Below are 24,270 nucleotides of genomic sequence, written 5' to 3'. Positions count from 1 at the left end.
CCCGAACCAACCCGCTGCTACTTCAATATAATGCTGAATTTAGTCTTTTAAAAAAAAATAACAAACAACAAAACAAAACAAAAACAGGCTGATGAAGCTGCTGCTGCTGAAAGTGTCCGACTCAAAAAACCACTAAACTCTCCGTGACCTAAATCTGCAGCCGCTCGCAGCGAAATGTTCTCCACACTGAGCGTCTTTAGGAATCTCAGCTTGATGGTGATGGATAAAGATTAAAAATAAAAACTTGAACTACGTGTGGACACTCAACCCCGTGCAATGTGAAGCGCAAAAATGCAACTTGAGCCGGAAAAGACTGCGGTAGAAAAAGCACAAGCAGCAAAAGCAGGCAGTTATAAATAACAACAGTGAGTCAGTGTAGTGACACAGAAGTTAAAGGGTCAGTTCACCCAGATTATAAACACACACAGTTTCTGCCCTGGTTTTTACAATGAAGGTGAATGAAAAATCTGCTTCCTGTTTCTGCTGTGATGTGCTTAAGTTGCTAAATGTAAGTATTTTAATTAGAAAGTTCAGTCCTTGCTAACCGGCTAGCCCCGGCTCGTCCGGACTTCCTGTGTCTCTCGTCCCGCGGTCCGACTGCAGCTGCTGACGGTGGTTCTTGTTCTGCTCAGGTGGAGAACTGGTTCGTGTGCTGCTGTGCCAAACTCCCCGAACGGAACAAGCACTGCTGTCTCCGGCTGCAGTTAGCGGGCCGGGCTAGCTGTTTACCAGTCAACAACGGGCTGGTTAGCGGCGACTGAACTTTTAAAATTAAATATAGAAACTTTTAATGACGCGTTCTGTACGATTCGTCTGGAAAGTAAGTCAGATCGAGCTTTTATTATAAGGGTCTAATTTAACTTGGTTGTGATTTTCCCCCTTTTTTCATGCAAATTAAAAATGGTTCCAATAGAAACTATTGATGAATAAACTGTAAACAAGAATGTTTTAATGCCAGTTGTGATTTTATGCATCAAAGGGTTAAATTGTGTAATTGTAAAGTGCTTTAGACGAGATTTAAAAAATATCCAGATAAACATTGAATATTACAATATAGCCAAAAAATATTGCAATACTATTAATAGGCCTGAAGTAGCAGATAGAAAATATAAACATGCAACTGTTTGATGAATGAAAACTCTCCGCAGTGAGCTGTGTGGATCATCCAGAGTAACCAGGACAACAGAGCGCCACAGATCCCATTCACCTCCTCTGCACCGAGTCAGAGGCAGAAAGATTCAAATTCAGCCGAGACCGTCCGCACGGCCCGATGACACCGGAGGTGACGCGACGAGTCAGCTTTTAGTCTTGTAACCTGGGTGAACTGACACTTCAGTTGTTGAGAAATCGGTTTAAATTTGTAGGATGGTTATTGTGCATTTTATGACTAAAGCATAAAAGTATTTCTATAAACCATGAGGTTTGTTTTCAGACGTGGAGGCATTTCAGATGTGACCTCTGGGGCAGAGCGGAGGTGATGAGTGAGGTCCAGACCAAACTAGCGTGCTAGCTTCTCATTATTTGCCAGGTCATGTGATTCCACAGAACAAACACCAGAAGCTGTGAATGTTTCTAACAAGCTGTAGCTACATTAACACCTGGAAATGGTCGGTTCTGCTCTAAGCAAAATGATATTACATGGTCAAAGCAACAAATGAGAATCTTTATTAGAACAAAAATGCCATTTTTGGCGAAGAAACATGATTATAAAGGAGAAATGGGGCAAAAACCAGAGGTCAGACACAAACTGCCTCCACGTCTGAAATAAAACCTTTGAGTGTGTAAATTAAACGCTGAAACTTTCATGCTTTAGTCATAAAATTTACAATTAGTTTGTGTATCTGTCGCACTAAATGAGAATATTATTAATCTTCCTCGCTCGTTTGTGTTGTTGTTTTTCTAAAAAGAAGCGTGACGTGAATGAAGGTGAGTTAGTCGGGTCACTGCTCAGACGACCGCAGCGTCACAGTCTAATGAACCTGAGGAGAACATTAACATACGAACCCACGACTATCACTAGCTGCGCAGACGTGAAGACGACACATGACGATGTTCAAGGGTCCAAACTTAAAATGTCAAAGTTGCTATTAAATAGCCAATTATTAATGAAAAGTCTTTGCTCAAGGTCGTCCGTCTTACCACTGATGCACAACACACACATTAACACTTCATCTCCTCCCACACAGTAAATGAACATGAGGTTTGAGCACCACAGATGTCGAGAAAAGAAACTTCGTGTGGAGGGATGTGTTAATATTGTTTGAGAGAAACGCATGCAAACAAAAAAAAACACGCACGCACGCACAAACAAACAAACAAACAAACAAACAAACAAATACAACCGGAAACTGAAAGAAAAAGCAGAAACAAAAAAGCAAAAGCACAAACAGGAATTCTTCCTCTAGGGGAAAAGGTCCGGTATGAGTGAACGCCAATCAAACATGTTGTAATCAATCATCTCTGCCAGTTGATTTTTATTTTGTTTGTTTGTTTGTTTGTTTGTTTTTTTTTTAAATGACATTAGAGGAAGACGTCACGTGATGAAAGGAAATGATACAGAGACAAACGGGAGAGACGAGCAGAAAGGTGGACAGAAGGACGGGATGAACTCTGAAACCGTCAGGAGTGATTTTCATTTTCATGCCCTCGTGTGAGATGAGAAGCAGGTTCTCTGCTGTGGTTCTACTGGCCTCTTACCTGGCTGTGCATGAATTTAAGGTTGATTCCTTCCAGCGTGACCTGCAGCAGTCCGCCTTCGCCGGTTTTCATGTCCTGGACGGGAAACTCTCCGCCCAGCTCCGGCCCTGAAGGAAACCACAGCCCAGTTTTTAAAGCTGCTACAGATAATTCATTCCTGAAAAACCCCTCGAATCTCAACAGGCTGACGGGGGGGGGAAGAAATTACACGCTGCTGGGACGTGGGAAAGAAATGTGAAATTTAATTTTGATGTATTTGACTGTGACCCTGAAGCTGAAGCACTTCAGTATCAAAAGTCCCAACAGAAACTGAGTCCGCTCATCCTGAGAGATATGGACGACCGGGGAACGTCACAGGAGAAGTATTACAGCGTTTCCTTAGCTTTATATTAAAAATAGGAATTGTAAAAAGAATCTGTCAATAAATACTTCAGTATTTATAATGGATTTATAAAAACAGCATAAAACTCTTTAAATAAACCATTTATAAATACATTTATTCATTAATAATTAATAATAGAATTTGAAAAACTATTTGTGACAGAAAGGCTAAACGGAGAAGCTAATCGATTAGCCAATCGATTATTTATTGATGAGTTAATAAATGTTTTTATAAATGGTTTATTTAATGAGACTTTTCTGCTGTTTTTTTAAATCCATTTTTAAATCTTAATTTAATTTTTTTTTTTTACAATTCCTGCTTTTACAATGTGAAATACAGGAAATGCTCTATGACTCTTCCTGTGACATCACTGGTCCTCCGCAGCTGTTAACGGCAGGCTGAAGCATGTCAGATAGAAAGAAGCATAAAGCACAGTCACTGACTCCATACCTGGTTTAATGCTTTGCTGTCTTGCTGCAGCTCTTTCCATACTGTCTTTAACACAGTAATACAGTTCACGACACTGGAGGGGAGAAAAAGAAGAAGAGGGAAAGTCATTTTAATTATTAACCAGTGTTTTCTTATGCTGAAATAAAAGTACAGGACGCGTTCAGGTGCAGTCTCTCACCTTTTTGGTATAGAACTTGTTGAGCTGCGTCTCTTGGCCGTTGCGTCTCCAGAGACACAGGACCTTGGTCTTGGGGCAGTACGTCATGTTGATGAGCTTCTCGTACCACCAGCGCTCGTAAACTGTGCCGATGTTGCTGCGCAGGACGATGCAGTCGTCACAGACCTGAAACGACGAGGAGTTAAGTTGTAATCTTAGTTGTAAAACTCTAATTCATTCATGTTTTTCAAATTAAAAGCCTACTTAGAAGGGACGGCAGGAAGACTTTTAATGTGGAAAGGCTCGTACAAGTGTTCTTGTACTCTTTCTACACTGAGTTCATTCATTATTTTGTGAGCTCCATTCTTAACTTGTAATGTGTTCAAGACTTTTCCCTCCTACCTCCATGAAAAAGATGTCTCCTGTGGTATCAGTGCCGGCGTGAACAACAAAGGTTTGCTTCTTGATGTGACGGCTTCCACTGGGCCTGATGGACAGCTCACGGCCGTTCTGAAAACACAGCGCAATACAAACAATTACAAACATGTATAATAGCTGAACAATGATGTTTTTATTTCATAATAATCTCTTAAAAGTCTCCTGTAAAGATCTGCTCTGGTTCCTACATTACAGAACAAATGGAGACAAAGTTCTCAGGCTGTTTATTATTGATTACTCAAGAAAGCAAATCCAATAAACTGACTGATCTCTACGTTTTATACAGAAGTAAAACATATTCACTTAAAAAAAATCCAGTTTTTCAGAATAAAATTATTATTATTATATATTATATATATTAAAACACAGAGGATGAGTTACACCTCCGTAGTTTTACGTATAAACTGAACCAAATTAAAACGGTTCTTTTCAGGAAACTTCTACGGATATTATTTGTAAAATAATGTGAATTTACAGACCTGTGAAATGAAACGTTAGCAGCTGAATGAACTGAATGAAACAAAAGGACAGATATTCACCATGTTAGCCAGTTTGTCCAGTATCTCGTTGATCTCTTGGCTGTACGTGAGGCCGATGTGGGACTTCCCCATCAAGCGCCGCACTTTCTTCCTGATGTCATTTTTGTTCACCTGAACAAACATTCAAGGGAAATTTAAAAACAAACTAAAAGCCACATGGGAGTAAAAAAGTCAAACATGCAGCATGAAGTCAGTGATTTGACTCTTGTGTGATTTTAAATAACAAACAGGGGCTCCCTACTTTCATCATTAGCATGTATGCAATCATATTGTGCAGCAGGGTGGCCAGGAGTCGGTCCTCATCGTCCTCCAGACGCTTCCGGTCGTGATCTCCCAGCGACAGGTATCTGTTGACAAGCAAATATTAATAGTCCAGGGGAGGCTCATGAATCAGATGATGCTGCACAGCCATGAAACTCATTTTTAGCAAAAGAAACAGAGTAAAACGTCGGCCGTGTTGAACCTTTCGATCATCTCCTGGGGTCCCTGGTCCATCCCCATGCCCTCGCGCTCCAACATCACGGCATCTAAGTAGGCGTCCTCCCAGAACTGCACCTGGTCCCACAGAGTGGAGCGCTCCTTACCTGAACACAGGTGCACAGCGCACATGAAGCTCCCAGAGTTTAACCGACACAGCTCATCCACTCAAACACAGTCACACTCTCTCTGACACACACACAGTGACCGACTTGACTTCTGTAAGTTATTATAAAAAGATAAATTACTATGGGCACAATCAGTTAATCAAAGTTATATTTTTTTTATTTCTAACTCTTATTTTATCGGCTGATGTTTGAATTTATTTAGAAATAAAGCTGCAAAAAGCCACAAAATTATTGAAACCATAAAAATAAAAATGCATAACAACTTTAAGGATTAAAAATAAAAAAATAAAAAAATAATAATAATTTTCACAGGTTGAAATAGGAATGAAATATAATTCATTCATTATAAATTTTTCCCCACTCTTATCACTATCATGAGAAACTAATTGGAAATCTTGACATTTCCCAATCTTATTTAACAGCTGGTGGCTCATTTGAGTGTGCTCGCCTCATAATTACATTTCTGACAGCACTTGAAGGCAACACGCGCTCATCCAATATGCAAACCCGTGAAATGTCACGACTTTAATCCAACGTGAAAGTTGAAATGAAACGTGGGTGTTGAGCGGAAAAGTAAAAATAAAGCAAATGGAAATTTCACACATTTTGTCGTCTTTGATCCGACGCTGAGGGGAAAGGAGCGCTCGTATTTCCCACCTTTATCTCACGTTAAGAAACACCACAGATGTGCAGCTCAGCCACAGACAGGAAAAAACCCACATCACATCACATGAAAGATTAAACACAGAGCGAGTCCGGACGAACAATAGATACACTTCACACACACACACACACACACACACACACACACACACACACACACACACACACACAGAGGAAAAAGGGCAAAGGCAAGAGATTAGCCCCTACTTAGAGAAAAGGTTTCCATGGCAGCATCCTCTAGTTGATCCCAAACGGAGCTCTTATCGCGGCCTGGAAAAATTTCCCAGGAGGAGCAGCGGGAGGGAAGAGAAGCAGCGAGAGCGGGGGGGGGGGGGTTAGGGCGAAGAGGTGAGTGGGTTTAATGTTAAAAAAACAAGAGCAGAGAGCGGAGAACCACAGGAACAAGAACCGGGACAAACAAGGACGTGCCGCCGTCTTTTACTCACTGTTTAAACCGTGAGGTTCGATATTACACTCAGGATCATTTTTAAGAGAATAAATGATTAGCACAGTCGAGCAGATGAGAAAACAACCACAGGTCCTTATTGGTTTTACATATTTAAAGACTGTAGTTTGACTTGGTTAAACATACAATTACAATTAAATTCCAGTTACAATCATTTAACACACACCTTAATTACATATTTTAAAAATTAACTTTAGCCAAACCTGGCCGACGAGCAGCAGTGAACACAACTTCCTGTTTCTATTTAGAGTTAATTCACATCAGGATGTAACCTCTCCCTTTTTAACAATTATTTCACAATAAAATGTTTAAACATTTCACCACTTCTCTGTCGTCACATGTCCTGACTTCTGCTTTTCTTAAAAATATCTTTCCGCCATTAGTGAGAGAGTTCACTGCGGGAACATTACAAGTTGTTCTGAGTGAAATTAAAATCCCACAGATCACGACTCTCGTCTTCACTTTACTACGTTTACCTTTAAGAACCTTTTACTAAGCTGCTTGGTTCATAAGATTTTCTTTGAGGCACAAAGATGATGTTAGTAAAGCAACGCAGGACAGTTTACAGTGACAGAAACTCTGGAGTGTTTCTAAAAACAGGAAATGAAGGAAGGAAGGAAATGTTTTATTGAAGGTATTAAATCCGGAGCGGCAGAACTTACCCAGCAGGCCTTCGCAAAGGTAAATCCTCATACTGATGTCCTCCATGGGCTGCGCTGGCGGCCCCTTGGCCATGGCAGGTACGTGATCTTTCACACCTGGTTTCAGAGTGTGGGTCTTTCCCTGAGGAGACAGGATAAGGTCGCGTTACAGGAAGAACAATGACCCGACTAGGATCTCCTCCTCGTGGTCGCATCTCATCCTTGAGTCCGAGTGAATGGGACGGACAGCGGAGGGAGTTAAAACAGAAATACAAATGTTTAATTAAAGAAGAATAACGACCCGTGTGCAGTTTCATATATTGTGTGTTGATGCGTCTGTTCTCGGCCCCGTTTGGATCGCAGCATCACGTGAACAGTTTCCCACATTTAAGGCGCTCTCCCGCTTTAAAAACACCACAATTAAAACTTGGCAAAAGAAAAACTTTTTCCCAGGACATCAAAGTTTTTCTCTCATTTTCAGCTTCTCTTCCTTCGTTTCTTCTGGTACACACAGGAAGCCCGACATCCCATCAACTCCTGTGGAGCTTTTTAATTAGCTCCCGACTTCATAAATCCAAATGAATAAATGACAATCTCAACTGAGAACTGTGTAACTCTACTTACAAACACTGAGCTGGTGGCTGGGTTGGTTTCAATCTCGCTGTCAGACAGAGTTCCCCTGGACTGATTGAGATGAGGAGCGGTTCTCCCGCCGAGGCCGTCTCCCGCGGTGCTGCTCAGGTCGCTGTCGGCTCCCAGAGTTTCTCCAGAGCTGTTGCTGATCTGAAACATAAAAACCATCCAGGTGTGAGAGCGACTCCAGAGCAGAGGGTTGGGTTTTGTGTAAAAGCAGCTAATACACCACATGTATGTTTCTGTCGATCAGCCTGATCCAGCCATTAGTTGAAATTGTGATTTTTTTTTTACACTTCATGGAAGCTTCAGTGCTTCCTATCTCATCTCCTTGAGCAAAGGAAACACCGGAGCTTCCTTAAGGAAAGGAAAGGAGAGAATGCCGTCCCACGATTCCTCGCCGTAGCACCATTTAAAAGCGACGCCGCGTTGTCGTTTGACCCCACGGCAGAACCACGTAAATGTAGAAACAACAGAGGAACGGTTTTATGTTTGATGCAAATCCATAAATATAGATTTACTCTCTTTAAATCCAGTTAGAAGTCGTGATGAAAAACAAATATATTGAATTTATAGTTAATATCATCATCATAACTAAAACCTTTAGTCTAAACATAAATGCTGTTTCACTTAATCCACTCTCATAGTGGAAAACACTAAAACTGAAACTGTAGAAATGTCAAAAGCGCCTATATAATTAATCCTGATCCACTGATCACTTCCTTATTTCTATTTAATTATCATTTTAGTGGCTGAACTTTCTCTATTTGTATTTTTCTTTCATGTTTTATTTCAACATTTAAATCCTGTTTGTTTTGTTTTTGTGGTGATGAAATGAGGATTTATCATCCAGGTTCCATCGTTCCTCGACCTCATGACGTTTTCCATCGAGGAGCTTGTTCAATTATTTGTCCAACACGCTGAAAACAATAAACTAAACATGTTTTTGTTTTTAAAAATCAGATTTTGAAGTCACGGGACTTGAATGGTCTGGACCAAAATGATCTTACGGTTCATATCGTGATTTATTTTGTATCTGGAACAGACAGAAACAAGGTGCGGTGTCTGAGTTGGCCGGGCCCTACCACTGTGCTGGCCTCCGAGTCCTGGCTGGTGCTTCTCGTCAGGATCGGTGGCTCCGAGCTCGTGACGGACTCCGTGTCGCTCTTCTGCAGAAGGGAAAAGAAGAGTGTGTGCGCAGCTTGATATGAGTTATTCGCAGCACATTAAAAACATCAAAATGCTCCATGAACAAACCTGAGATCCAGATGTGACGCTGAGGCCACTGTCAGCACTGATCTGTGACTTCTTCTCCTCTGCGTCGGTCACCTGGGGGCGCTGCTGCTTCGCTCCCTCAGACCCTGCGGGACACACGTGATGCTCAGCGTGTTTTCCCACGAACACGACGACCAAACCCTCTTACCTCACCGCGTCGCCTCACTCACAGCCACAGCAGCACAGCAACACTGACGCTACCTCCGTCTACAGCGCCAAAAGCCTCCATCTCGCAGCAAAGCACAGGAGTATAACACTACCTTATCCCAGTCGGTGAAATGATTTCGGCATGTTGCCTCTAAGTTTAAAAATAATACAGCGTGACTAACAACATCTTACACATTTTATTCTCTCTCTCTCTCTCTCACAACTTTCTGTTTCCAGTGCCGGTGATTTGACCGAGTTCAGTAACAGACAGAGAAGTGACACAGGGGCAAGCAGAGAGTGCGGTAAATATTGGGGGGAAAAAAAGTTTCAAATGAAAGAAACAAAGAAACTGCACGAGCGTGACATTAATTCTCAAGTCAATGCTGCAAATGTTGCCCAAGTTACACCAGAAACAACAGACACAGGCAGTTAGGCATGCAGACAAACTGATGGACGGTAAAGGAGGCATTTTCTGTTTCAAGTGTTATTTATCACCGGCCAGTAGATGATCCTGACACTTCCTGGTTTTTCAGTTTGTTTGGGTTTTTTTTTTTGTTTTTTGTTTTTTTCTTGTGACGCTTTAAGTTTTGGAAAACATTTTATAAAACCTTTAAAATGCGCCAACGACTGTGGAATATTGACCGTAAATACACAATTTATTCACAGCAAACCACTTGAAACTGGAAAAAATACAGTTAAAAAGAGCAGGAAGGGCAGCAGGTATTCACTTCTGTTCATCCTGATGCAAATAAAAACAAAGAAACACACTGGAAAATAAAATGACATATTGCTTGAGCTTAAACTAGAACATTAAATTCCCTCTTTTCTATATCACGGACCCCGTGTTGTGTAAAACTAAATCATGTGATTTCATTACATACTGTATTATAGTGAAGCCGTACTGTAGTCAGAAAGAACTGTAACAAACCGAGACCCTCAAGTCTTCATTAAACACATGTTTTTAAAACAACGGTGTCATTTCTCACAGCGCTGTGTGTGGGAGAAGTTCTGCACCGACACTACTGCAGGTGATGAATCCAGTGTCGTGTGTGTGTGTGTGTGTGTGTGTGTGTGTGTGTGTGTGTGTGTGTGTGTGTGTGTGCTGTGTTTAAAAACTAGAAACATCAGATCAGCAGAATATATTCTCATTACCTCGATGTCACATGTCATTTGTAGCACATAATAAGTATAAGCACATTTCTGTTTTTCAGTTATCCATTCTGACATGCTTATAAGGAGCATTCATTTTCACTTATTCATGTATAAAGTTTGAAAAGTTTGAAAAGGCGAAGAGAAGGAGGGGGGTGGAAAAAGGTCAACAGCACCCCAAGATTTCTTTTTTTTTTTTTCTTTTCTTTTTTTGGTGTGTGAAAAGTGTCTTACTCTGTGGTTTTTCCATAGCTTTTTGCTTATCCTGGTGCTTGCTCCACAATTCTACCCAAGATGCATTGCAAGCAAGGAGAGAAAGACAGAGAGAGAGTCAGAGAGCTGGTTGAAAAGGCATGTATGGTGGATGAGCATTAAAATCAAAACAAAAACAAAATAAGCATCGAGAAATCTGTCATTACTGAATGAAGGTGTTTTGTAATGTTTGCATGTAGCTGCGCTTTAATCTGGACGACATGAATTAAACAGAAACAAAGGAAAAGAAGAAGAAGAAGTATTTTGTTGTTAAATTGGATCCAGCTACTAAGGTAACATTACAACACACCCGGAGCTCCCGGCCCAAAGTCCTGGAGAGCCACACAGTGACGTCAGAACCAGCTTTGGCTCCGGTTTCATCGACTGCATTTGTCTGGCTCTCCAGAGCAAAGGTGAGAGGGAGAGAGAGGTGGCTCTGATCCGGGGAAAAAAAGAGCATGGGATGAGGGGGGTGGGGGGGGTGGGGTCGAGAGGCCGACTAGCCAGCAGGTGAAATGGAGCGGTTGCTGAAGCGGGGGGGTTTTGCAAGTCTCACAGCATTCTGTAGAATTGAAGGTGCAACTTCTAACAGGAAGAAAAAGGGGTGCGGGTAGGAGAGGTGTCGGGGTGGCTGACTGAACGTGTCCCCCGTACACAGACCCAGAGTCATTCTCAGAAAATTAAGTGATTGTGTAAAGCACTTTCTAAGCCAATTGGATCTTTGGCGACCAATAGAAAAACACTTCCTGTGGTGGAATTTGTCTGTTTACTGGGACTGTTTACTGGGGAGTGATGCTTCCACCCTCCATGCTGAGAGCAAAGGAGCTGCCATTTTCTAGAGCACGCCTCGCAGAAAACCTGCAGTAAAGGCACAGACAAGCGCCGATTTGACTGTCAATGCGCATACCTCCGGTTCTCCCTCGTCCACTACTGCAGATTTAGGTGTTGGTAAGACCAAAACAAAGACATGCATTCAAGGTGCTAAGAGGCTGACAACAGAACTCCAGGGAGGAGGCAAACAGGGGGCACAGATGTTTGAGGAAGGGGAGACAAACACACGCAGTCCAGGCTGAAAGACAGGGAAATATTCCAGACACTTTTCAAGGGGCGGCTTCAAATCTACGACGGGAAGATTTTAAACCAATTCTGAATTTAGGTTTTTCATTTTTAGACACAGAAACACAACTTCAGTCTTTTGGAGAAGATCCGAGGAGTGAATTTTCACAGAGCCGTCGTTGTTGTTGTTGCTGTCACGCCAAAGTGTGTGGAATATTTCAACACCTGTAAGAATCTGTCTGGGACAAGTGAGGGGCTGGGTTGGAAACCCCCTGGAGACGCGGCGGAGGAGGAGTGGGTGGGAGACTGGAATCAAGGTTCATGTGAGCTTGCTAGGGCGGGGACGGGGGGGGGGTCTCACAGTGCACATGCAACCGGGGCTGGAGTGGTGTACACACCAATCGAGGCAATAAAGTTCTCCTCGTTCAGACTCCGGGTATCAAAATGGCGGGCTCCTTTGCCCGTTGTGTGGTGCGGCAGCTGCAGGTGGGGAATATTCAGGAGGCCCTGAGGTCTGGCGGTCTCCATACGACCAGAAGGACTCTCTTTACTCCCTGGGCTGCCAGCACTGTCTGTGGGGCTTCGCTTGCGTTTTTCTGGGTCTACCAAGTTACCAACATTAAGGGGCCAGAGACAGAGTTCATCAGAGTTACAGGTACAAAGAAAACGTGAGGAGGTTTAAACTGGGAGAGAGTTCACAGCGTTAGACAAAGGAGGAAAAACAGTGAGGAAATCTAAACTTTACAATTACTGTTAATGTTTTGAGTCTTGCATGCAGCTTTAAGCTTCATATAAACACAATGCAAAGACATGAACAAGTGTTAGTAGCAGAGGCTCGCTGCCGTTACGCTTCTCAGCAAGAAAAGTCTTAAAGAATAAGATGATGCAATTATAAAAAAAAAAATCAACCTCCAAAATAAAAAGAAAATCACACAATCCAGCTTGAGACTGATGCATTCCTGCGCTGAACCCATGTGACGTACCTTTGGTTTGATAGTGCGTGCGCGCTATTTCCAACAAGCTGAAGACACTGGCCATCCCTCCGAGGCCTGCGTTGGTGTACGAGTGCTCCAGACTGGAAACCGTGCACTTCAAGATGTCCAGCATGCCTTTGTACACCTTCCTGCTCACCTCCTGCAGACACGACAACGCAACAAGGGTTACGATTTCAACGAGACGCATCGACGGCGTCCTTTTCCTTCTCTTTACAGACATCTTAAATTGTATTTTGAAGAACCTGTATCTGCTGATACAACCTCCCTTCCTCAGCGTCCCCGCCTGACTTTTATCTTCTTTGCTGCAGGCTTGTATAAGATTACTACTTTCTACTTTTATATGCATTTTTCTATTTGAATCTATACATGTCCCCCCCTCAGTGACGTCATCATCCTGATGACACAAGACCAATCGATTCCCTTTTTAAATGTATTTTAGATATTAATGTCTGGATGTCTCAAAACTTTTCACAGCTCGACCGGGACGGATCTGAAATTCTAAATATTGACTCTAAAGAGAGAAACTGGTCACATAATTTAATTCCTTTGGACTCGAACTGAACCAGCGAGCAAAAACTTGGGGATGATCTTTTTTTTTTTTCTTTTCTAGAGCTTTTTAAATCTATTTTATTGACTTGATTTGTCCTTTTCTTTTGAGCTCATCAGTCGTCTGTGAAGCTCTTTGAGCTGCACTAACCTGTATGAAAACTGCTGTACAAATAAAGTTTGACTGACTGATACTAATTTTTCAATTTTTGCATATTTTTATTTTATTTTCTCAATGTTTGATTTGCCTTTTGATGAACTGTCCTTAATGTGCGAGTTCCCCTTACTGTTGCTGACATTGTTAATGTGCATTTCACGCCATTCTCACCACGTCACGTATGATCTCCTGTCGGGCGTCCTCCTCCGACTGGATGGCTCTGTTCAGCTTACTCAGCACAAAGACACGAAGCTGCTCGTTCTCCAGCAGGCGGCGAACCTTTTTCATGTTGAGCCAGCCGACTCCCTGACCGTCCAGAACACTCTGCACCACCTCCTTCAAGAACTGCTGATTCTCACTGAGAACAAGTCGACAGTTTCAGTTGTACTCACAACACCAGGCTACAGTCATGACCTTTGACCCCGACAAACACAGCATAATGAAATGTGTTGTAATATACCTTGTGTTGTTGACTCGACCCTGAGGAGAGGGAGATTCTCTCTTCACCGTCGGACTGTGCTTGATCACCGACGACTTCTGGTCCACAAGCGCTCGCGGTGCACGTGCGCCTGGAAGGAAAACCACGACCATGAGGTTTCTGAACACAGGCCCCAGACCAGGAAAACCAAACCACATCAAAACAAACACTGTCAACTACTGGACACACACAGAGGCACATCAGGCTCATCAGGAACTGGAGACCAGGACAGGTTGTTTTAAAAGCTACTACATCAAATAGAAAATTAAAGCAGCTTCCATCACTTTGTGAAGCACACACACACACACACACACACACACACACACACACACACACACACACACACACACACACACACACACCTGGAATCTACTGAAGGTTATCTACTGCTGAACACACAGATTACTGCAACTGCTAGAGTCTATTACTGAGGTGAAGGACAAATCAAACTGGGACGTGGTGCACGCACGCACGCACACACGCACGCACGCACGCACACACACACGCACGCACGCACACACACGCACGCACGCACGCACGCACGCACGCACACACACACACGCACACACACACACACACACGAGTCCAAATGGTGCTCTTGGTGGTGGCATCACACATTAGCAGCACAGAGATGTGAGGTCAGACAGAGGACAGTCTGTACAGCAGCTACATGAGTGAGATCATGCATGAGAGAAAAGAAAGAGATGAGTGGATGGAGAGGACGACGAGCTGCGGTTCAAGGTCACAGGCCGATTCTTTTTAATTCTCTGCTGCTCGGCGTCTGCAGCTGGGGTTGGGTCAATCATTTTATTATAATCTAATAATTAAAGAGGCTCAAAACATTTATGAAAATCTATTTCTTTACTCATTCAATTGACTCATATATGTGTGTGTATATATATATATATTATATAAAAATAAATGAAGTATGAGACTTGACCCAGACCAATCTATTTGAGTTCAGCATTTAATGACACTGGTCATTACGGCTCCTGTTTTTTAACTTAATAATCTAAGATGTTCCATATTCCAGCATCTCAGAGACGCTGGATGTTTTCATTAATCACGTGTATTGTGTGTTAACTCACACTGGAAAATATGGTGTCAGTTCTGCAGCGAAGTTGTTTTATATCAGAGATATGTCACACCTATAATAATATAATATATATATATTAAATAAGTAAAAGCTCACTGCAGTTTATAAATGTTGGAAATCAGCTGACCAACGTTTCAGACGTGCCTGAAATCCAACCGATGCTCCGATTTCTCCATTTTGTTTCTTGCTGATTGTATTTCTAAGGCGTGAGAGGAGGAAGGGGGAACGTCCTCCTACAAGACGACAGAGCAGCTTTTCTGATCCGAATTTTTTCATTTTCCTCTTTCAGGCTGATTTACTGTCAGTTTTATGTGACAGTGGGGATCTGTTGTTTATTACTGCGGCTGCAGTGTCACTGGGACAAGAAATGAGGTTTGATTCCCAGTACCAACACTTACGCAGAATTTTTCCAGCATGTTTTATCTGGAAAATCAATAAAGCATAGCTGTTATGATCTATTCGAAAAAGTGATGTCACTCCAGCGGAGTCTGTGGCTGGGGGCGTCATCTATTTATTTAGTGGCCCGGCCTGCAGGTCGCGGCTTCATCCCACCTTTTACCTGCTTTTTACAGAGTCTGAGGAGCCCTGAGGTTTATCGTATTGTCCTGGACCTTATGATTTGTTGTCCCGAGTAACAGCGGAGAGATGGTGGTGAAGCCAATCTGAAAAGCTAAAACAGCAGAATTACCACCTCACGGGGGGGAACGCATGTCTCCACCAACCAGGCAAGCTGCAGGAAACATGGTCACAACAGCAGCGAATAATGGCCACCATGATGTCACAGCGTCGTTGACCTTTGATATAAAATGTCAGCACTTAGACATTTGTGTTAAATTGTTGTCATAATAATCTTGAGCAACGGCCAAAAAAACATGTTCACAGTGACCTTGAACTTTGACCTTTGATCGCAAAAATCACCATCAATTCATCCTCGACTCCAAGCGAAGGTTTCTGCAGAATAAGGAGTCGTCTCGAGGCGTCACGAGAAGGAGACGGACAACTCTGTCTTTTTTTTTTTTTAGGGAGAAAAACCCTAAATTAACTGTTCCAACCTGAGCTTCCATCTCAGCCGGCCGACCTCATCGATTTTATAATGGGACCGCCGCCGTTACACGACGGTGGAAGCGCTGCAGACGGACGCGCGTCGCTCTGCGGCCGAGGGCCGGGTAACTACTTTTGGTAATGTTTGCACGGTCGTTCGGTGAGATGGGTTTTTGATGTGCAGAGAAACACAGTGACCCGTTTACGATGCACAAAATGATCCATACAACCATTAGGAAGGTCTTCTGCTTCCACAGCTGTGAAGCGTTTGGAATGACATGAAATACATAAAACCCATTTCCTGAGATACAGGTCGTGTTTTCTGCTTTGTTTGTTATGTCTGTATTCTATTCTTGTTAGTTTTATCATATATTTAGTTCTTGTATTACTGCTCCTGAAACTAAGTGCATTGTATTAATATAGAATATTTAAATCTGTTGCTGTGAGCTGCCTGACTTGTGTCTCTTCTGTTAACCAAACGAGTTTCCCCTCTGTGGTTTCATAACGTCGTCTGTGTCTAACAGTAATAAGAAAATAAATGTGCTGCTACCTTGTGGATATGACACCAGAGATAAAACCCTGCATCAAATCCCAGAGTGCGAGAGAAGAGACATGTTTTATGAAAGTGAAATAACAGAGTAAAACAGAGTCTATTTTCCATATTACTCTGCAGTACTGTTGTAATTATATAAACTACCCAGAGCAGCTCTCCAACAGTGACAGCCCGAGTTCCCCCAACCCCACCTGACGAACTCCTTTCCAAACAGACAAACTGTTGGAGCTGAAACTAATGCAGTATAATCCAACAGCGCCGCAATAAATCCTCCTTCATGAAGGTTCAAATGTTCAGTGTCAGAGAGGCGCTGGTTTGACAGTGTGACGGTTCTGGAGGATGTCGTCTGTGGTGCTGCCATTATCATCACAACCAGAATCTTTCCTGGTAAAAAAGCGCCTGAACTTCGCTTATAATAAAATAATGATTTTCATCAGTTTAGATTCAGAATTTGCATAATTTCACTGTAGTCACAGCTCATTGTGCACAGCACAATTAAAGCTTGATTAGGCCCAACCCCATTCGTACTCTGTGGGAGCACACGAGACAAGAACACAATGACAAACAATGGATGTGGGTAGATTAGCCGAGTCTATTCTATTCTTCTCCTTCAACTCCGACATCCTCCTCTACGTCTTGTGCTTCATTTGCTTCCCTGCGGTTATTTCTTGCGTAATGTGTTGTTTCACATTTTCCTGTGATTTCTGATGTGGGATCTAGTTTTACCTGGTTCAATAAATAAAGCTAAACATACTGTGGAGTGAAGCGACAGTTAGTCTGAGGAAAGGGAACAGTCACTATGAATGGCGGCGTGGTGAAACAACAGACTCAATGCTCCAACTGGACCTTCGATGACACACACGGTGACTGGAATGAGGAAAGACAAGAGGTGGGGCAGGGGGGATGCTGGGAGATGTAGTTGACTGGCTTGGAGAAGCATGCAGCTCACTCGATAAAAAGGGCAGAACCCACCTTCTCCGCTCCCCGGGCCGGCCTCAGTAATAATCTCCATTAGAGAATTTAGCCCAAATACTGCACACAAAACCCAGAATTAGTGCCGCGAAAAGGTGGACAGAGAGAGGGACACCGGCCCAGACACAACCAGTCTGAACATCAACCCATAACACACACATGCACACTCAACATGGCGCCGAAACAGAGAAAGAAAAATACAAAAAGTAAAGAAGAAAAAAAAAAAAAAAAAGGACCGACAGAAAAGACAAAAATACAATATGTACTGATGATGGCGTCAACCCTGACAGTGCACGTGTTTGGCTGTGTACAGCTCATACGTTCCTGTAAACACAGGAGCCCGTGAATAATCCAGTTCAACGATGGGAATGGAAATCTGCACGATGACTGGAGGCCTTGTCTTTAGGATTTGAGCATGAAATCGTGTTTTGAGCACAAAAAAACAACAACAAAAAAAATATATAAATCATGATAAAGAGAAAAAAATCTGTGAACTTCAAAGTTTCGTCACTGTTTTTGTTAAAAAAGTAAAAAATAGTCAGTGACCTTGAAAAAAGAGAAAAGGGAAACACTCAACAATGGAAGCCACCAAAACAAGCAAGCAGGACAAAACACATGAGAGTCGGGAGGCAGGTGGGAAATAAACTCTGGACGCCACACATTCACTCATTAATTATGTCAATGCAGTTTAAAAAACAACAAATAAAAAAGGACTGAACATCCTTCTGCGGTACTAAGGACGTGCAGATGCCACACCAATAACCTTTGACTTTATATGTGTGTGTGTGTGCATCGTAACGCATCAAAAAGACTCCCACCAGTCACACAGAGAGGAATGGCAAAGGAACAGAGGGGGAGGCATGAAGGACATTAGAAGGTGACTTCTAGTTTAATCCTACGCTGAGAAACAGGGTGAAAGATAGGAGTAGGTCACTTCAAGGATAAGGAAATGCCTAGTCAGGGCGGGGGGGCGGGGCTAAAAAACAAAAAACTACCACACCAGACATAACATACCCGGGCTGTCAGGGTCATCTGAACGACAAAGACAAAACACATCATAATCAAAAGGAACAGAACATTTTCTATGGCAGCTATTCCACATGGAGTGGAGCTATTGAGTTACATGACCATGCTCCACCTGTTTTATCTCTCAGTTAAAGTGAAAATCCAGCCTGAACAGAATTCATATCAGCGTCTCGAAAACTTCATAAATATTCTCCATTTTTTAATAAGTCTGTTTCCTAAGTGCGGTTTCACTCCCTGTAACTTCCAGCAGAGCGTGAAAGATTTGTCTGCGCTGTGAATAATTTACCGTCTCTCGAATATGAGTCGAATATGAGCATCAGCTGCGACCGCAGTTGGATTCATGGTGATATCTGACATCCGAGGCCCGACGCCCATAAACTATAAATCCTGCAGTTCATTCGGAAAAAGACCGACACCTGCCTCGCCACATTTATCTGCTTCCAAAAAATCCAACGTTTGTACCGATGTTCATACGAACCACTCAAACAAACCTGAGCACGTTCTGCTTCTACACCACGGGCCAATGGGGTTTTTAAAAAAATGAATTCATCTCTGCAAATGAAGAACAAAACAAATCTGAAGTCTGTTTTCGAGTGGATTTTCCCGTTTAGACTCTTGAGAGAAAAACCTTGACATATCCTCAATATCCTCCTTTAAAATAGCGCCATATCTGACTGGCAGTCCAGAGGGAGGAGAGGAAGTCGGGCCATTAAAAAAAAAAAAACAGCTCTACAAACCTGCTTGCTCCATTTCTTCCTCAATATCAAAATCAAAATATTCTTTTATCCCAAAAGATAATACAGAGAAAAGAAATGAAAACAAAACAAACAAAAAAAAGGCAGAGAAGAACAGACACTAAAGTTAATGAATAAAAATATCAGCTGCTCTGTTTAGACATGTGCACATTAGTTATTTTTAAATATAAACATCTAAAAGTAGTTACGGTTTGTTAATCGTTAGGATTTTATGAGAGTGTATTAAATGAGAATCATAGTATTTGAGTGATGTGATAAATTAGTACGTTAAAATATCTTTAAAAACGTCCTAATAGACAGGTGCATGACTGCAAACATGAAGCCAGCGATGAAAAATAAATCAAATATTAAATGAGTGGGTTAGAAAAGTGGGTTAGTGTAACCTGTACGTTCTGAACAAAACATTTCATAACGCTGTTCCCTATCAGCCCTCGACACCACACTGAGCGACAAGAAACACCAACTTCATGAGGAGAACGTGAACAGGTGTAAGAGCGGTGAGACTGCGTCGTCCTACCTTTCAGGCTGGGGAAAGGTGTGGACTTCTCCCTCGCCGCCTTGTTGGGGAGGGCGAGGTTGGACAGGCTGAAACTGGTGCCGTGGTTCTTGTAAAGGTTGCCTGTTGGTGGGAGCGAGAACCGTATCATCAGACAACAGGCGTAAAACTTAAACGATCAAGCAAAACCAAAAGGAATTACAACATAAATTTTGTTCAGCTGGGCAACAGACCCAGCTGTGGAAAAACGAACTTTTAAATTACCCAATAATAAATATATAAATGGCCACATCTACAATAAAACTAGAATCACCTCCTCGTGGTCGTATCCCTCCGCCACTCAGACTACATCCCTGTTTATCCAGGGTCGTATAAAGTATTAAACATTTGAGTAATGGCTAAAAACTGTTTTCTGAGGTCACCGTGACCTTTGACCTTTGACCACCAAAGTCTAATCAGTTCGTCCATGAGTCCAAGTGAACGTTTCTACCAAATTTGAAGACGTTGCTTCGAGGCGTTACAGAGATGCTACGTTCACAAGGCCAAAGCCGTGTTTTGTGAGGTCACCACGCCCTTGACCTTTGACCTTTAACCCCCCCCCCAAATCGAATCAGTTCATCCTTAAGTCCTAGTGAATGTTTCTGCCAGATTTCAAGAGGTTCCATCGAGGCGTCTCAGAGATATTGTGTCCACGAGACTGGGCCAGATGGACAACCTGAAAACAATCCTCACCTGATGAATTTACTCTCCCTTTTAACCTCTGAAGCAAATATCTGCTAAATACTAACAAACATGTTCACCAGCTGGATGTTAGCCGCGTCTGTCTGTCTGCGTCTCAGGAAGCTTTTTCCTGAGAAACAGCTGACTGCTTTGGCCCTAATTTACACAATAAGAGCAGTGAACCAAAACAGAAAGCCAAGACAATGAGCTAAAAGATGCTAAAACCCTCCAGAGAGCTCAGGGGGAGGGGGGAAGTCACATGACGGATCTCTGTGGGTTCGTCACTAAGAGTGATCCATTGTGATCCATTGTTATCATAAAAATATAGAATAGCCACTTTAAAGAGTAAAACAACATTAAATCTACTTCTCGTGTGTGTTAGCAAGTTGTATGAACGACCGCTTTATTGTCATCGCAGTCTATAGTTTTCAGTTCTTCACCTCAGAGAAAATCAAGTAATTCTGTTTCTAGTCTAAAGAGAAAATCAGAAATAATATTCTTCATCAAGGCGACATCATGTTCAGTCTCATCTGGACAGCTACACTCACTGCACACTCTGGATTTGAAGGCAGTTTTGAATATGTGAGGGGGCAGATTCAAGCTTAAGGTGGCTGTTATGTCCTTAACAATCCAGTCTGTCAAGTGCTTTTTTTAGGTTTTGGTTCTCCGATTCATCCTCATCCGCACAATTCAGCCCATTCTCCATGTTATATAACCCGGACTTAGCTGAAAGGAAACCAAAACGAAATTCAAAATGTTCTTACTGGCGAAGGACATGAGTCCTCCGAATCCATCATTGCTGCTGTTGGAGATGGTGGAGTTTGGCGAGCTGTTGCGGGAGTCTCCCTCCCCGTCAGACTCTCCCGGGAGCCTCAGGCTACTGGGACGTAACGGACGCTGTACCCTGAAGAAAAACCACCAAACGACATTAGCGTGTGTCACAAACACACACACACACACACACACAAGCAAAAAGAGAGAAACATAGAAAATGCAAACTACATGGGAAACTCAAGCAGTCACACCATAATCACAGCATCACACCACCACAGATTCAAGACCACCATGAATGGAGAGAGTAATTTGACATGCTCAGTTTTGATAGAGGACATTGCATGGTTGGTCAGAGAGCCCATTTGAATGATGACAGTGCTTTCATTCAAGTGATGAACAAGTTTAACACACTTGTTGCCATTGAGGTTCTGGTTGAATCGAGGGGTGTATGACTCCACTTGCTCCTCTGCATCAGGGTCATCCTCTGAGGGGAAGCCATACTGAGGCTCAAAGTATGGGTTGTCATACTCCTGTTTTTTGTTGGCTGGGTCCACCAGGCCGGCATCAGCTGTGGGCCTGAGGAATGGCTGACTGCCCAGTCCGGGGACAGGGTTCTGTAAAGCAGCACTTGCTGATGCTTCAATTTCAGGTGCTTCCCCAGGCTCCTGAAAAAAGGACGAGCGCGCAGATTAACAGGAGTCGTGTAAATTTCTGCTCAATTTGACGCTTAAATGTTGTTTGTTCTTTCCTTTAGTTTAATATTTATTAGAAATAGTCTGCATTACTCGATTATAAATAAATGAATAAATATTAATAATAAGATTGGAAAGATCACGCACATTGTTGACTCCCTGGATGATTGTACTGGGACTTGAGCTCGCGGTCGTGCTGGAGCTCGAGCGAAGGGGTTGTCCATCGGAGGGCTCGGCGGGTCCTTCCCCACTGGGCGGACCCTCGGAGCCATGACCTTCCCTGAAGTCGTGGAAGTCTTGAAACTCAACCTCGCTAGCGTCTCCCAGCGCAGCGTGGGTCGGAGGGTCCAAGCCTGAGACGTCAAAGTCAAGTATTACCAGGAGGAAAATGGCAGGAATATCGTCAATGTGCATCTTTGACTCGGAACAACAACAACTTACTCGGCGTGTCTCCCTGGATGTCACCTTGGATCATCTCGCTAACGAGGTCGCCGAGTGAGGAGTAGGAAGAGCTGGAGTCGTCGTACGCCTCGCTGTCACTGCCACTGCAACGAGAGGAATTAATTCACTACCAAGAGCTGCCTAACTGAACACAGATTAAATTATATTGTTATATCTTCAATTTTTTCTTTACCTGTCTGTGGGGTCAGATTCGTTGCCCTCATCCTCCAAGGGACCGGCCATAGCTTCAACCAGCTGGGAGCTTCCATCATACACTCGGTAAACCACTGGCTGGAGCTGGTGTGCGTACCACTTGGGCTTGTCTCCGATTAAGGAGGGGTCAAACACATCTGAAACAGAGTTTTAATGTTTATAATGCTGCCTTCAACTTCCTCTGTAAAGTATACTGACCGGCAGCCATCTTGAACGGGCCTTACTGTTATGTATCCTCTGAAAGGCGAGGTTGGTGGGGTTGAGAGCCCACTCCCCGTAGAACTCCACCGCCTGGGTGTGAGAAAGTTTATCTGCAAAGCCGGAGCGCCGCGGCCGAGATGCCAGAAAGGACGTCGACTGAAAAGCCACCACTGGCCGGGGGAAGAGGCGCAAGGTGCGAGTGTGCATCTGGAACCCCTGAAGAACATTCGGCGAGTTGAAGAACCGCACCATGGCAACCCTGCAAGAACAAACGATGTGAGATTTCTTCATTTAAAAAGGTTGTACGACTTGACTTCAGGGTTCCTCAAACAGAGCCACAGAAAAAAAACAAAACTCGACAGTCAATGGAGGCTTGCCTGGTGGCCACATCCACCGAATCTACGTCGTTGCCGTAAATGAGGGGGTTGAACTCCGTGGAGGACGGCGAAGCTTTGTCTCGTCCGGGCGGGAGCAGAGGCATCTCCTGACCTTCCTGGAACTTCTCCAGGTTCAGAATGGGTTGGGTGTTCAAACTCATGCTGGCCAACGCCTACAACGAGCGACAGTGACACTAGTTATAACCGTGGCAGTGGATCTCAACACAAAGACACAGCGCTGTGATGGACCACTCCCACAATTGGCATCAACATTTTGTTAATAATTTCAATTTCTACACTCAGTGGGACATTATGTAATTGTTTGGCCTCCTTAAAGAGGAAACACAAGTCGGACCAAAGTGACTGACTGCTAGAATGGGGACGTTAACATCTGGTTTAAGGGGTGATATTATGGGATGATCCAACTTGACAAAGTTTTACTGATTTCACAATCGTACTTCACTGGTATAATCTCCAGGAGCTGAGGGATCAGTTTGGTGCATGTTGATGCCTGTAGTGGGCGTGTCCTGTTTTTTTTGGAGAGGAAGAGCACAAGGGAAGTAAGTCACTATGCATGGTTTGCTTTGAGGGGACTGCTGCAGACTCGAGTGTCAATGTTTAGCTTAGCATAATGGAACATTTAGTTGCCGGGTCTGGATGAATGTTAACTTTCGTCAAAGTGATTAGCTTCATCGTATCTTGTTTTGGTTACGAGAACACTCACTGATGCCAAGATAGATGCACGCACATTCAGTCATGCGCAAGCCAGAGCTAAGCAGTTTATCAAAAGACTGGTCCGCAACATTCTGTGACGCTGTTATGCATTTTATACTGTAAGTCTTGAGAACAGGAGACAAAGTAGTAGTGACAAGCAAAACAATGTGAGAGAGAAGATATCCGTGCAGGGGCATTACACATTCCACAGGAGGAGAAATGAGTAACCTTATTTTCAGAGGAGAAGATCTGCTTTTGGGTGATCACGGTCAACCTAACCAGACACTAGGAAGGGGATAAGAGAGATGCGAGGAGAATCACATGAAGGCCTGGAATGACAACTTCGTGACTGACACTGGAACAGCACATGACAGGAGGGTCTCAATCACGGACCTTTCCCTTTCTTTTCTTTGTCTCCTTTTAACAGTACTTCCCGTTTTTTTTTTGTTGTTTTTTTTTGCTGACATCAAATA

General features: G+C 43.1%; 1 protein-coding gene across 9 annotated transcripts in view; it reads right to left on the bottom strand.

Moving 5' to 3' along the window:
• Positions 1-24,270, bottom strand: part of madd (MAP kinase activating death domain) — a 44,844-nt gene that overhangs the window by 4,745 nt on the left and 15,829 nt on the right. For 2 of the 9 annotated variants that reach the window (XM_022747658.1, XM_022747683.1), the window contains exons 9-34: positions 24,026-24,082; positions 23,084-23,256; positions 22,730-22,965; positions 22,486-22,642; positions 22,293-22,396; positions 21,999-22,204; positions 21,571-21,824; positions 21,150-21,289; positions 19,687-19,788; positions 17,389-17,448; positions 13,709-13,817; positions 13,420-13,606; positions 12,534-12,684; positions 11,949-12,152; positions 10,477-10,527; positions 8,929-9,032; positions 8,757-8,840; positions 7,663-7,821; positions 7,060-7,180; positions 5,127-5,247; positions 4,905-5,010; positions 4,664-4,774; positions 4,089-4,196; positions 3,708-3,872; positions 3,530-3,602; positions 2,698-2,804 (exon numbers count right to left, since the gene is read on the bottom strand). In XM_022747658.1, coding sequence (XP_022603379.1) covers positions 2,698-2,804; positions 3,530-3,602; positions 3,708-3,872; positions 4,089-4,196; positions 4,664-4,774; positions 4,905-5,010; positions 5,127-5,247; positions 7,060-7,180; positions 7,663-7,821; positions 8,757-8,840; positions 8,929-9,032; positions 10,477-10,527; positions 11,949-12,152; positions 12,534-12,684; positions 13,420-13,606; positions 13,709-13,817; positions 17,389-17,448; positions 19,687-19,788; positions 21,150-21,289; positions 21,571-21,824; positions 21,999-22,204; positions 22,293-22,396; positions 22,486-22,642; positions 22,730-22,965; positions 23,084-23,256; positions 24,026-24,082 — 3,450 coding nt within the window. Of the gene's footprint in view, positions 1-2,697; positions 2,805-3,529; positions 3,603-3,707; positions 3,873-4,088; positions 4,197-4,663; positions 4,775-4,904; positions 5,011-5,126; positions 5,248-6,138; positions 6,202-7,059; positions 7,181-7,662; positions 7,822-8,756; positions 8,841-8,928; positions 9,033-10,476; positions 10,528-11,948; positions 12,153-12,533; positions 12,685-13,419; positions 13,607-13,708; positions 13,818-17,388; positions 17,449-19,686; positions 19,789-21,149; positions 21,290-21,570; positions 21,825-21,998; positions 22,205-22,292; positions 22,397-22,485; positions 22,643-22,729; positions 22,966-23,083; positions 23,257-24,025; positions 24,083-24,270 lie in introns of all 9 variants that reach the window. The other 7 variants (XM_022747674.1, XM_022747697.1, XM_022747704.1 and 4 more) reach the window with 5 other exon arrangements.

Source organism: Seriola dumerili, unplaced genomic scaffold (genome assembly GCF_002260705.1).
Source record: "Seriola dumerili isolate Sdu_G_001 unplaced genomic scaffold, Sdu_1.0 BDQW01000011.1, whole genome shotgun sequence".
NCBI classification, from domain to species: Eukaryota; Metazoa; Chordata; class Actinopteri; order Carangiformes; family Carangidae; genus Seriola; species Seriola dumerili.
The sequence above is the reverse complement of the archived record's forward strand: the minus strand, read 5'-3'. Positions and strand labels throughout refer to the sequence as shown.